Consider the following 14323-nt stretch of genomic DNA (forward strand, 5'->3'; position numbering starts at 1 on the left):
CTATTGATAATCACGAACTGCTCTAACACTTGCACTAGAAATATCAGCAATAATAAGCATATAATTGCAGAGGGAATGTGATATTGTTTCTAAATCAATGAAAGAGATGACATATGATTACGTTGCATTACCGATAAAGGAAAGGTCAATATAAATGCATATGCCAAAGATGCAAGCTAAATGCATGCACCTAATAAAGTAAAATCTAGCATTAACAGAATGCTGCTCATTCTACGTAAATTGTTATTTCTTTCTTTTCCCTATTATCCTGTCATGATCCAGTTAACTTTTTCATGAAAATGACTGGTAATATGTAAGTGTGGCACCATAATGACTGAAAAGTTGGGAAGTTATGGAATCTTAATTAAGTCTGGTGACTCAATGACTCGAGAAGTTATAATGGTACTTACGCCTTAAAAATTAGCAAAATTAATAGACCATCACTCCTCTTCCCCCCTACTTCTATTATTTCCCATAATCAACAAATAAAGTCAAATAATCGAGACAATGGCAAAATACAGATATGTTTGAGAGAGGTCAGAGACTAGTAATATCCGAGAAATAGCATTGGTGGGTTTCAAGGAAAAATAGCACAGATCATTCATTAGAGCATGAGAAAGAAGCAAAGTTGCACTGTGCATTGTACATTATGGATTGAAAGATAGAATAAGTTAGTAGCATATGAGAGGTGCAGAGATAATGACAATAACTATAAGAACATGTTGCGATCCGACTGACTTCAACAGGTATTGGTTCAACTTGCGAGCATTGCCTTTCTGTGTCCCGTATTTGGCGAGTTTGGGGTGAAGGCAGATACCGGCTGATTGCTCTCGACTAAATGTATGATTCAGTTGATGGGAGTACTTGTATTTGTACTATTCCCGTGATTTCATATGTGCGATTAATTCCTGAGAGAAAGGTCCGTTTTCATAATAATTCGGTTTATTCCAAGTGTTATGACCAAAGAAGAAGCGAAGAAATGAAATATTTTTTAACGTATCAAAAGTGGATTCGGGATGATTGAACATCATGCAGCTGTTTTATCGATTAAAACTGAGTAAAAGTTCGCAGATCTTCCATCATGTAAGATGTTCTGTCCTCAACAACATCATTCATTGCTTATTTTTAGCGTGCTGAATTTGACTTCAAGGTAAATATTTTGTGAAAAGTGGGACTTTAGCCCATTCGCAGTAGAGAAATGGAATATGAAATTAGGTTAATATATGGAAATGACTGAACAGGTTTCTGATGGGAAGCCCATGTCACTATTATGGCTGAAATGAATCAATTACACCCTGCCATTACCCAAACCACGGAGTTTAAACTCTATCCGTTTAACCTATTCACTGACTTATTATTCTGTAAATAAGCCGTCATATTTTCAGCATCACGCTGCCGCGTTCACTTCGGCGTCTTACCGTTATTTCTTGGTACCGTGGTTGACTATTACGCCTTATATAACCAAAAAGTGTGTTTTCTGCAGTTCTCTTGAACTTTTTAAACAGATAATATATTTCTGGAATTAGGATGTTTTCCGCTTATTATCGCTACAACAGTTTTTGCAATTGTATTCTAGTAATACTATCTTCTTACTACGCTGTTCCTTTTCTCCGTTTATTCTTTATATATAACTCATTTCATTCCCAGAAATTATCGTACAATTAACTAATTTAACTAATTAACTAATTTTCAGGCATGTCTCAGTATATCTTCTCGTGCTGCAACGTATTTATTTTCTTCCTTTCCATTCACTGGTCTTTGTTTTTGTGTTTTTTTTTTTGCTTTGTATAGCAATTTTGAAAAAGCTACGGGGTAAGTAGTACTTTTTATTATTTATATTATTATTGTTTACTTTGATGTTATTTTTGACTTGTTTAATCGATTTCTTAAACCTTATTATGTTCATTCTGTGATTGGCTGATTAAAACATCAGGATATCCAGAGCATTTCTTAAAAAAGAAAATATAAGTTTGGTTTATATATTTCTTGATTTCCTGTAAGTGAATTACACATTTATTAAGAAAGAGTAGAAGTAGATTTTTTCAGTCATAATTAGAAATTGTTAATCAGTCATTAATTAATCAGTCATCTTTTTTATCAGTCATCTTTTTCAAGGATAAAATTAATTATGCTGTGAAATGCACAAATGTACATCCTGGTTTAATTGTGTTAATGTTTTATACTATTAATTTGTTTGTAGGACTCATTGCCGCATTCGAAATGTTCTTCCATCGATATCAGTCGCTACTGGTGATTTCTATTTGGGGCATTTAATATGGAGGATTCTAATTTTCATTCATCTTATACCGCGGTAGGTTGTTTGTGAAAGTTAGAACATAAAATTTAAAATTAAGGAATATGAGTAGTTCTGATGGTCAGAAGAAGTGATGGTGTGCTAAATATCTTGGCTAATGCTGAAAATTTACAAGAATCTACAATATAATTTATGAAATCTAACAATTTGAACAATCGGTATTTTTTATGTATTATAGTAGATAATTTCAGAGTTGTAGCAGCATTTGCTTATGCACAGTTATTCAGGATCCCGTTAGAAAGTGTTGTACAAAGTACTTTCTGTTATCTCACTTGTTTCTTTAACATATTAGAATTATTTTGCTTAGTAATGGTTAGCGCTATCTCATCCAGAGATAATCATTTTCGACATGTTATCGCTTTCTCCATCTTTCAGGTTTTCTTTACAATTCACTTGGGTTGGTTGAATTTTGAAAAAATGACACAAAAGATTGTTGAGTTTAGTTGGTTTTTTTTTTTTTTTTTATTGTAAATATTTTATAGGAGTCATTCATGGTGCGTTACACATTGTAATGTATCTGTGATTATAGTATTCATACTAGAAAATCTTACAGGTTATTGGCTTCACTTGTTGTTTGCTAAGTTACTTAGTTATTGGAAAAGTTGATACGAATTAGTAGTTTTCTAACTTGTGAAGAGTTGCAATTTATTTTTTTTTTTATAAAATTCTTGCTGTCAAGCTCAACTGTAACTCAAAAATTGAATTTACGGAAATAAATGAATCTTTGTATATTCTTCTAGGTAATGCATGAATGGCATGTACTGTATGAGTTTTAAACAAACAGAGTAAACACTGAGCTAAGTAAATTACCTGATTAGCGGATTGTTACAAGCAATGACTGAATATTATAATATAAAATTTATATCTCATCATACTTATGCTTATTGGTGTAAAGAAGTACATCATGAAATGCTGAGTTTTTCATTATACCATTGAATAAAACGGACAAAGCAAATTGCAGGTTGAAGAAGACGTGTTACAAGTGGTCAGTATTATTTCTCATTATTTGTGGTCTTTTGTATTACCATCATAACAGTCGCTGTGAGCCTTATGTCTTCTCAGCATTTGCATTTTTTGAATACCTTGTTGTGCTAACAAATATCTGTTTTCATGCTACATTTAGATTCGATTTCTACGGTTTGCGTATTTTTGTATTTTGAGATCAGTAATATGAATTATTGTTAAATAAGGCTAATAATAGAATTGCTTAGGAGTGTATCTTGTTTTACAGTAAATTTGGACGTAAATGCAGTGGTTAAATAGAGCAAGTAAAGAAATGAAACATAACTATTTGGGCAATTGAGTGTACCATCACTTAATACAGGTAACGATACTTCTTAGCTGTGTATTGAAGTATTAAGAGTCGATGGCTAAATCGGAAACAAAAACTCAAAAATGCATAAGTTAACTGCAGCTATTCTAAAAACATTCAAAGCAATAACTACAATAGCTGCTTTAACCAACCACATGCGCAGCAACTTACCCTATTTTCTAACTGAATAATAAAAATACTTCCATTTGACATACATTATAAAATCTATGCAAGATATTTTACAAGTGAGGGTTCTAATCAAAAAAGACTCGAAAAGACTATTCCCACTATTTTTCTAGCTGTTTCTACTGAAAAAACTGAACTTTTCTAATGCATCCTTCTTTCTCCCTTCACTTCTATCAGTGAACAGTGATTGACCGCTTTCTTTGCCTATTGGCTTCAACAATTAACTGCACTTTGAGACTTCCTACTAAAAACCACGAATGGAACAACTGATATAATCCTACTGGGACTTACTCGTACTTCTTTAAGTTCGCGTTTCCCAATTAATAAAACAAGTTAATTGGTAGCAATTTATATAACTAACATCAAATTACCGATTCTAGCTTTACGTGTAGTAGCAACAATAATCAATATTGCAAATTCGTTCAGAAAGTTCTAAAAAAATACTTTCGCAATATTTTTACAAATTCGAGTATTTGGCAGCAACAAAATCTACTGTACAAAATGAAGAAATAATGACCGCCCATCCCATTCCGAATACAATTATATTTTTAAAAAACAGCGGTGTAAGAGCGGAACATTCATTGGCGCTTTATATTAAGAAGTGGAATTACAATGTAAAGAAATCCGAAATTAAATACAATCAAAAGTACATTTCTTTAGAAATTTTAAAAAAGCCAAAAATTCGGTTTGAGTTACATATTAATCGAAACATTCACAGCCCACTGATAAAAATTAGTCTAAAAGTAACCATTTTAGCTTATTTTGATCACTCAAGCAGACCTACCAGGAGAAACCAATCTAGCGGGATTCTCTTCACCATTTCGATAGTAAATCAATATATTCTAGAAAAAGAAAAAAAAAAAAAAAAACCAAAAAAGAATCCCTGAAGCGTTTTCAGTATAAAAAACTTAAAGACTAACAAAATAGTGCGAGAGGAACTGAAACAATATAGAACCAATCACCAATAGAAATAATAAGCACAGGATAAAATTAAGATCAGTAAGTTCCGTAATACTCTTCACCTGTTTCCACTTCTCCAGCTGTTTCAACCTGACCTTCGTCTACAACATAAACATTTTCATACTCATCAGTAGTACGCAGTGGTACATGCCTGTAATACACTGTATCTTCATCGTAATCTTCTGTGTCATACATTTGTCGTCGTTGTTGTCGACTACTTGTCTAAAACATTACGAATAAAGTCAAATGACAAATTTGAAAATAGCTGGAATTGAAATCCAAGTTTAAGAACGGAATCTCTAAAAATATACACCTTGAGATGGCCAATCAAAAAATTAGAAAAAAAGGTTCCTATTTTTTATTTTTATGAATGCACCAAACTGTGGAGCCAATAATTGTTGGCAAAGTGATTAGATGCAAGAATTTTCAAACTGAAACATAAAAATCTACCTTTACAAAAAGATTTTAACTCGACAAAGTCAACAGGAATTTGGACGCGATAAAAATTACTGAAAATAATAAAAAAAAACACTTACTGAATCTGTGCGTATTCTATCCGGTATATTTGCAAATGATGGCAACCACTGCGCATAACGTGAGCCTGGTCCACGTCGCTGAAATTTTTGTACAACATCAGGATCACCCTCTTTGATTTGTATCATCATGCTATTCAAGTTCGAAATTGAATTCTGCGTTGTACGAAGCTGAAAAAAAATAATGGTCAGGAATTTTCTATAAAAAAAGGATTAAATAATCCCAAATAATATGCCACAATGTCACAAAAGTATGAACCAACTTACTGCTCTCAACACCATATCCATTGTTTCATCATTCAAACGATAAAGTTGCTCAGATACGTTATCAAACAAGAACGAACAAAGCCGATCGATATTTTTCATTCTTATATCAATTTCATCGGAATTCGGATGAAGCGGTCCGTAACGTTCTTCCAGTGCAATTTCACTTTCGCCTCTATGATGAGCTCTACCCTGAACTAGGTAGTTTCTACTACTTAAATAGAAATTAAAAATCCTATTACAAACATCTTCGATTACTAGAAAGTATAAGCGCGAATTAGAACTATGAAAATAGTCAATTTATCAAGACAACATACCTCCCCAAACCCACTTGTATTATCATTATCAACATTGATAAAACTACCATCATCGCTTCCTGCGCTTTTATTATGATCTGTAATAGACATCTGATAAACTCTGAATTCTATAAAGATTGTTAAAATGCTGATAAACAAACCTGACCTCATTGTTCAGTTTAAAATTTTAATAAAATAGTCAAAAATTCTTAAAAAGGCTAACCTTGCAAATCTACTGGGACACTTCTGTGCAGCAAATCTCTGTAATTACTCGAGTCTCAAATAAAAATATTAATATCCACAAATAAAAGTATGAGTTTTTAAGAGTTTCGAAAACAAAAAATAGTAAAGGGCAACGAAGCGAAAAAGATATGAAAACCAAAACGTACCTTTTAGGACGTGTAAGCCTAACACGTGCCGATACTTTCTCAGAGCTGGTAGCTGGAAAAACAAACCTAGGATCTAGTGCATGGCCAAAATGAGTTAACTGTCCATTAACTTCGATAGACCTACAAACATGCCTGTTTAATACTCTAATTCTCTGGAAAATAGATTAAAAAACTTTTTCAAAAATATAAAAAATTATATATTCAATTCCTTACCCATCGTCACATTCTGTGTAAAACAAGTGAGCAGGGCACATTGCACCAATTTTAGCAGTACCTTTTCGAGGACGATTACGCAATGAACCTCCTTTGCTTACCCTATAAATACAAATAATAAATTTCTAAAAATTTTTCGCTGAAATTCATGAACTAAAATTTATCCAAGAGAGCAAAAGACTATAAAGAACGCTTCTTTCTTCTATGAGAAAAAAAAAGAAACATCCATGAGTCTTAATAAATGACCTTATCGCTCCAGAACGATTGCAATATAACTGTCGTTTATTTTCCGACTTCCTATGCAAAACAAATCCCATATTTCGAGTTACGGCTAAATCATCCAAATAATTCTAAAAATGGAATTCTTTTCAAGTAACTGATATGTATAAATTTGTTTTCCAGCTGGAAACTGTCCAATCTTTTATTGTTATCCACGTACATATTTCTTCCTTCTCAAGTTTTCCTCATTTTTTCTAAATTTTCTTCACTTTTTGTAAATTTTTTCTTCTAAAAAAGAAAATATCAAAAGCCCGTCAAACAAAAAAAAAAAAAAACTTTTTTTCAGATGCGAATAGAAATAAAAAAACCTGAAATTCTCCAGTGTTTTTGAACTTTCTTTTGACGTACTGCAGCTTGATACCATGTTCATCAGCCACATGTTCATTCAATGTATGAATTGTTGTAGCACGATGTTCACAACCTGGGCATTTAACGGAAGCCTAAAAAAGTATTAATTTTCGTGAAAAATTTGAAATAAACAGTTTAGATATTCAACAAAGAGCAAGACCAACAAATTTTTTTTTTTTGTGAATTCAATAAAGGACAGGCCAGAGCAATTACAAGTTTAAAAAAGAAGCCAGCAACTGCAAGACTTCCATGTCTTCAATATACTTGCGCAAATACTTTGTTGAACGGTTATTTAGACAGAAACTTACACGTATAACAACCCGGTGTACTTTGAAACGATGAGCGTTCATGCTATTATGATTAGCGAAATAACGACTACAACGATCGCACTGCAACTTTCTTTTTTGCCCACCCACAGATTTTTGATTTCCATCCTTCTTTATACCTTCGGCAGTCTGAAACCAGTGCTTTTTACAAGCACATGTTTTCCCTCAAAAATTAAGAGACAAAACTCAATTTTGTCGGTTATAAACAAAATATCAAGCTCATATACAATGTAGAGAAATGAGGCTTTTCAAGTCGAGGAAAGTAAAAATTAGTAAAAATACTTATTCCTCTATTCCATAGACGAAACTTAAGAAATATTTCGCAGATAAGAAAGAGGAAATTGACCACAAAGAATGTACAAATATTTTTTCTATCCCTTCAGAGTATTCGGGAAAAATCAGACAGATATATACAATTGCAATTATAGTGGCACTAAACCAGCACTAAACCACTCAACTTACTTCATTAAACCTTTCTTCTTCTTCGCGTCCTTCCACGTCAACCATCTCTTCGTCTTCGAAAAACTCATTTTCATTATCATCTTCACCTTCTTCGTTTGTTTCCTCCTGTCCTTCAGACAAATTTCCATCAGAACTCTAAAACTAATTGCTATTAATGATTTCTTACAAGTATCAGCAGAGAACTTGAAATTTCTGTAAATCTTTAAAATTAGTACATTTGGAAATGAAAACTAGTTCCGAAATTGACTGACACTCTCCCAACATGAGTTTCACCTTTCGCATGCCAGCTGAATGGCTTCTTCGTGACCTTTCTCCTTCCCCTGATCCTTTGGCTTCAGGTTCGAAACCCGAAATATCGGATAAATTTAAATGCGCGGCATCCCGATTCGTTTCATCGATATAATCTCCGTATCGTTGTGGGGCCTTGTGGGGACGTCTAGGCCTTCTATTTCGTTCACTCTCAATACCTAAAGGAAACTGAACTAAGTAAATAAATTTTCAAACAGAAATTTTCAAACAATTTGGGAGTTTTTGGAAGCTCCTAACAATTAATTCCTAATAATTTCGGGACTGCAATTCAAATTACTACTTTAGCTTACTTTCTTCATCACTAGTAGGTTCGGACTTCAAATCCTTTCGTTCGTCCCGCGCAGTCATTTGTCTGGTTTCAGAGGGGTTGACAGTGTTCTGAAAAAATGACTGCATTTCTAACAGCATATAAATTTCAACTGCTACTATCGAATATGAAGAAGTTTGACTGCTTTCTCATTATTCAGCTATCTGTAACATATAACATATAGCACAAATTTCCGTTCTATTAAGTGAGTGTACTTTTATCACAGAAAAGCGTAGAAATCTGAAATGAAAACCTTATTTTTCTTCATTACAGGCTGAATAATTCGTCGTTTGCGAGTACGTGGGATTTGTACTGGCGTACTTTTTTTTACACATTTTCGTAGGGTTTCAAAAGCAAATCGAAAATCAGGTTTTGAGGGGTTTTCTACAGGTTCCAATTTCACCAGCCTTGGTTTCTCTCCTGGTGTATTTGATTTCATCAACATCATCACTTTAGCATGTGGAGGAAGAGTTGCGCGAGTAGTGAATGACGATCCAAGACGATATGCATCATACGATCCAGCAGCGTTTTCTAATGCTTAAGTGGAAAAAATGCTGTTTAATTCGAAAATTCATTAATTGCTCATAGCAATATGCCTTTGATTAATTTGTAATGATAACGTGTCACACAGTATTATGTTTGATACTTACGAGGGTTGATACCACTACTTTCATCGATGGTTTCATAAACTTCACAAGCAGGCGGCCCATCACTATAAGCGTCATCACCGGTTGTTTGACCACGCTCAATATGTGAACCGTTAGCGGGATCCATAGTTTCGTAAAGGTAATCTTCCTCCATCACCACACTCTCCAGCTCTCCACCTGTTACTTCCTTCTCAATGGTTCCACTCGCCTGTTGCATCCTTCCAATCTTTGACACATAATTTATATATTCACGTGTATATATATATATGGCGACTTATTACAAAATGAGGGTTACATATCAACCATACTGATCTCATTTCCTAACAAGCAAGAACGCTTACCATCATGATATCATCCAGTCATGGTACCATGCATCTGCACCAAACCCTCTCCTCCCTGCATGACACCATCCGCCCTCAGCTCATATGCCACCCACCGGTACCAATCAGTCACAGCCTACAGCCCCACCCACCCAAGAGTGCTGCTACCCACGACAACCCAGCGAATCGTGCAGCGCTACTGCCTAATTACAGCCAACGGCAACTTACAAACTTCGGATTCAGCATCAACAAACTTCGCACTCTACAATACACGGAGGGCGCTAACAGTGTCTGCTTTGCTCCAAATTGTTTTGTTAGTCTCATTTTTAGTGGTGGCAATATGTCTACAGTGGCAAAAGTAGGCGCACGAGTGAGGAAAAGGCCTGTTATCAAAATCATCCATAATCCACTATACAAAGTGATTGTTAAGTAAGTTTATTTTATCATCCACTTATCTTGCCACCTGTATGTATTACGCAAAGAAGATGTAACCAACTATAATTTGACACTTTTAGTTTCATCCGGATGGTTGCTGTATGCTACCGTCATTTAGCCTTTTTGAATCTGAAAGGAATGAATCATTAGAAGTTGTGATAGTAATCGTAATTAAAATTCAAGAAGTTTTGTTAAAGATACAAATTGTTTCAAATTTCTGTAGTTTAATGAAGGTTTTTAATAGCCATATCGTCTTCGCAAAGGTGTATGTATATACTTTATCTTTTTGTTTGTATATTTCTCCAACTTAGTATCCAAGTTTTCTCTTCGACAGTATGATTATTCAGAGCGCAGATGGCAACAGCTGCGCCACCTCTGGGACCTAATCTAGGTAAAAGGGGCATTAATGTGGCGAATTTTTGCAAAGATTTCAATCGAGCAACAAGTAATATTAAACCGGGTACTTTTTTTTTACGTTTATCATGAATTCTGATCAAGCTGTAGCAAAGAATACAAAATATTAGCCTGGCTTTTTAAATCTTTAATAGATTGTTTAAACTGTCAACTTATATGATATTTTTCTAATCAAAGAGAACAAGAACAGAAACATATAGAATAGACTTTTCCCTTAAGTCCTTGAGAATTTTTTGACATGAATCTGTCTGAGTTCACTCAGAGTTTTCCATTATTAATTCCTAGAAGGAACTGAAAATATTTGAACTCTTGAAAATTATGCTTGTTACGAGCAGGTACTCCATTACCAGTACGAGTCACAATAAAGCCCGATCGTACGTATGATTTGGAGATTTGTACACCGACATCTATGTGGTTGCTGATGCATGCAGCAGGGATAAGGCGCGGAGCCACATGTCCACGTGAGTATCAGTGAACGGTGATTGTAATTATGCTTAGATTTCAAAATGTTGAATGAGTTAACTTTTATTACTTAATGAGTCTCAGCTAAGTACTTAATTATTGGATTTCTCAGCTAATTGATTAATGAAGTAGAGTAAAAAACTGAAAGACAAACTAATTATTTTATTGGCTTTATTAGATTTCTCAGCTAATTGATTAATGAAGTAGAGTAAAAAACTGAGAGACAAACTAATTATTTTATTGACTTTATTAGATTTCTCAGCTAATTGATTAATGAAGTAGAGTAAAAAACTGAGAGACAAACTAATTATTTTATTGACTTTCTCATCCAGTTTAGTAATTATTGTGTTTTTTAATTTGTATAAAAGGACTCATACAAGTTTATTGTGTGATGAAGTTAATTGTAGACTTTCAGGTGAGGAAATTTCCGGGATGATTACCGTAAAACATATTTATGAAATAGCCAAAATAAAGGCTGCTGATAAATGTTTACTTGGTGTTCCATTAAAAGTTAGTTATTTTTGCCTGAAAAATTAGCATTGTAGTACGATAGTTTCGTTATATTAATTTATTAACTCTATTAAGTAGTACTTATTGTTCTTCTCATTGTTAAATATTTCGTTGTGTTATTATTAAAAAATTTTTTGTTTTAGTTAATTTGTGAACAACTTATCAAGACAGCCCATACAATTGGTCTTAAAGTTGTTCGTGGAAATCTTGACCCAATGGAATATCGTAAATTTCTGGAAGAACGAAAGGTGGTAGTTGACAGGGAACTGAAAAGGATGGAAGAAGAGAAGGCCGCTAAGGTGCTCAGGACGACACCCACTCAGTAGCTGTGCCTTATGATTTAGTCTCATTGCACTATTAATGTGAAAAATTAAGTTCCTTAATTTCAAGTGTGGAACTGCATTCGTTAGTCATAGGAGAAATAAATTTAAGGGATTATTTTATTGAGATTGCCTTCAGTTTTCCGATTGGAATTCCAAACCGAACTCACTGGAATGTATGGCTATGGTGCACTGTGAATCCCCTAGCTGTGAACAATTTTCAAAAATGATGAAATGAAATGCTCCAGGATGTGTCGAAATATAATCCTTTTCTATAATATATAAACATTTAATGAGAATTAGCTTTTGTGTGGTTACTTTTCGTCAAGAATTTGCATGCCTTTAGTCATTGTTCCCAATACCATGTTTATAGGCGATTTGAAACGTTTTCGTTATTTTTCATCAATAAGCTCATCTTTTAAAGCGTTTTTTAGACGATAGAAAGTTGCATTATTGCTTATTTATATTTTGATTGTTTATATATTATGGAGTTTTTCAATTTTTCGCATTAACTTATATTTATCTTATATTTGAAATCACGAATTATTAATATAGTGCTTCGAGGTGGCATAATTTTACAATGAATATGACCTAAAAGCTAGAATACTCGGAGTGCATCTAACGAAGCATACTCTTGAATTCACTGGTTTTAGAATGTTCGGCCACGAGCTTACTTCATAGTTCTATTCTCAATGTGTCCATTCTCGCCATACTGTTGAAGTTTGGACCATGAAAGAAATTTACCTCTGTAATTTAGAAATTTAGCTCCGTAAAACATGGAAATCCTTAAAAGTCCACGTTATTAAAAATTAAAGAAGGACTGCTTTCTAAGAGCACATGGTGAACAGAGATTTGTGAATAGTTTACACCAGATGTACAGAAGTATTCTCTTACAGCTGTTAGAGCAAACAGTAGACAAACATCTTTTAAATTTTAGGGTCTACAGAGGTGTATCATTGTTTATTTTCTATAACTTAGTGATATGTAATTATTGAGAGCTAATGTTTTGTAATTTACATTTTATATCTCCCACAGATTGACTCGTCATTTAGTTGACGACATAATAGTTGACAATAAATGTCCATGCTATGGGAGAAGAGAAAAGTAGTGTTCTGTGACATTATTTATTTCCATTTAATGAGGAAAGTATGAAAACTTGACGGTTGTGAGAAGTTGGTTTTGTAGTCCTCCAGTATAGTGTGCTGATCTCTTACATCCCAGCATAGTGACTGATCGCATTCTTACAAGTAAGGACAGCAGAATGATTATTAACAAGGCGATCATTTGCTACATGATCTATTTGATATGATTATTATTAACCATGCTTTCACAACATGGAAATTCTTCTTTGTGTGCTAGTTTTGCTACTCCAATGGATGCAGCAGAGTGCATCTTGGGTGGATGAGCTAAGTACAGAAGTGGACGGAATGACTAACCTAATACTCACGGAAAGAGAAAGGATAGTAAGAGTACGACCTGCTGTTGAGAGGAAGTGAGGTATTTCGTTCCTGACCAGTGTGCTGAACAGTTATTCCTTCCCAACCATACTGCCTGCGTCACCGGCACCGCTTCATTTACAGTTACAAGTGGTGGAAGTTTCTGGAACGGACTACTACGACGCTGCGGGGACGCCCAACGCATCACATCCACAGGCATACATGTATTGAGCGTGCTGCTGACAGAGTAGCAGAGTTGTACATACAACTGTGTTGGTATGCTGGGGTCATCGTTCGGTTAGTGTTTCAAATTGGTATTCTTCCTGTTTCAATAGGAAAAACTCTTCTTCGGGATCGGGGTACTTGTTAGCTCATCTGTATGTAAACGTTAATTTGTTAATATTGCTATTTCTTGCTGTCAACTTCCAAGTATTTGCGCTGTTTTAAGTGAAGCATAAAAGTTTTCTTGACAATCGCTAATGTTCTTTTCCAGATAATATGGTGACATGGAGGACCATGCCGCTGGTCAGTGAAAAGAACTAGAAGCATAACCGGTTACGAAGCAAAATTTTGTTTGTTTTTCCCTCTTCGAAGCGCCAATTTCATTTCCAATTATTTAGATAAATTTAAGTTGGATAAAGTGTGTTCATTGTAAGTTGAGGATATCAGCATTTGAGATTAAGCGAGAAAATCCTGAGTTGAGGCTTGCGGAGTTTTTTTTTTTTTTTTTTTCAGAAAGGATGTATGCTAGAATGAAAGATATCACTTGTAGGTCTTATCCTTTTGTTTTCTTTGTAATATATACCATTTGATGATTGAAATGGTTTAGGAAATAAACTTTTGAAGCATGTTAATAGATTCTTAATGCATCAAATAAAATAGCATGTGATTAGTTTGAAGCCATGAACATCTTTGTCGTTTAAAGAAGTGAGCAGAAAAAAAAAAAGATTCAAGAGAACTATGGTGAGATTTTAAACATGATGTTAGCTCTTAGTATTTAAAAGCACAGCTTTTGAAAATGCTCTTAATCTAAATGTTCAATTTAGTTGTAATTACATCATCACTTATTCATTAGTAACCTTTCTGAACGGTTGATAGACAAGTGGTAAATTATAATGACTAATTCGAAATAAAACTAATTTCCAAGGACGTGGAAGGAGATATGCATAACTGGAAATGAAAAAATAGTACATTTCTTAATTTCTACTCTAACATTTAAGGAATGTAGTATTTTTTACTTGTGATAGTAGTGTCCAAAAAACACTCGCTGCAGTATATAAA

General features: G+C 33.9%; 4 protein-coding genes across 6 annotated transcripts; 2 read left to right on the forward strand and 2 right to left on the reverse strand.

Moving 5' to 3' along the window:
- Positions 1-1205: 1205 nt before the first annotated feature.
- On the forward strand, positions 1206-3347 carry Bm621 (Uncharacterized protein; the record flags this gene model as incomplete). Of its 2 annotated transcripts, XM_043076801.1 has the most annotated exons (6): positions 1206-1215; positions 1386-1468; positions 1694-1812; positions 2201-2311; positions 2506-2689; positions 3276-3347. In XM_043076801.1, the coding sequence occupies 6 exons, from the start codon at positions 1206-1208 to the stop codon at positions 3345-3347; spliced, it is 579 nt and encodes a 192-aa protein (XP_042932735.1). The 2 variants fall into 2 exon arrangements, with proteins under 2 accessions (XP_042932735.1, XP_001899787.2); XM_001899752.2 differs by lacking the exons at positions 2506-2689; positions 3276-3347 and adding an exon at positions 2690-2720.
- A 1461-nt stretch (positions 3348-4808) lies between these two features.
- On the reverse strand, positions 4809-9492 carry Bma-ztf-18.2 (Zinc finger, C2H2 type family protein; the record flags this gene model as incomplete). The annotated part of the gene is made up of 16 exons (XM_043076802.1): positions 4809-4994; positions 5309-5476; positions 5573-5761; positions 5887-5963; positions 6089-6126; positions 6255-6374; positions 6468-6569; positions 6714-6817; positions 7055-7186; positions 7403-7549; positions 7883-8017; positions 8156-8349; positions 8482-8569; positions 8752-9035; positions 9149-9371; positions 9487-9492. The coding sequence occupies 16 exons, from the start codon at positions 9490-9492 to the stop codon at positions 4809-4811; spliced, it is 2193 nt and encodes a 730-aa protein (XP_042932736.1).
- A 313-nt stretch (positions 9493-9805) lies between these two features.
- Bma-mrpl-11 lies at positions 9806-11612 on the forward strand (the record flags this gene model as incomplete). Of its 2 annotated transcripts, XM_043076803.1 has the most annotated exons (5): positions 9806-9894; positions 10248-10360; positions 10650-10775; positions 11192-11286; positions 11430-11612. In XM_043076803.1, the coding sequence occupies 5 exons, from the start codon at positions 9806-9808 to the stop codon at positions 11610-11612; spliced, it is 606 nt and encodes a 201-aa protein (XP_042932737.1). The 2 variants fall into 2 exon arrangements, with proteins under 2 accessions (XP_042932737.1, XP_042932738.1); XM_043076804.1 differs by lacking the exon at positions 9806-9894 and having other exon boundaries at positions 10255-10360.
- A 734-nt stretch (positions 11613-12346) lies between these two features.
- Positions 12347-13262, reverse strand: Bm13531 (Uncharacterized protein; the record flags this gene model as incomplete). The annotated part of the gene is made up of 2 exons (XM_043076805.1): positions 12347-12352; positions 13083-13262. 2 exons carry the CDS (start codon positions 13260-13262, stop codon positions 12347-12349), a joined length of 186 nt encoding a protein of 61 aa, XP_042932739.1.
- Positions 13263-14323: the final 1061 nt, after the last annotated feature.

Source organism: Brugia malayi (genome assembly GCF_000002995.4).
Source record: "Brugia malayi strain FR3 genome assembly, contig: Bm_v4_Chr1_scaffold_001, whole genome shotgun sequence".
Lineage (NCBI taxonomy): Eukaryota > Metazoa > Nematoda > Chromadorea > Rhabditida > Onchocercidae > Brugia > Brugia malayi.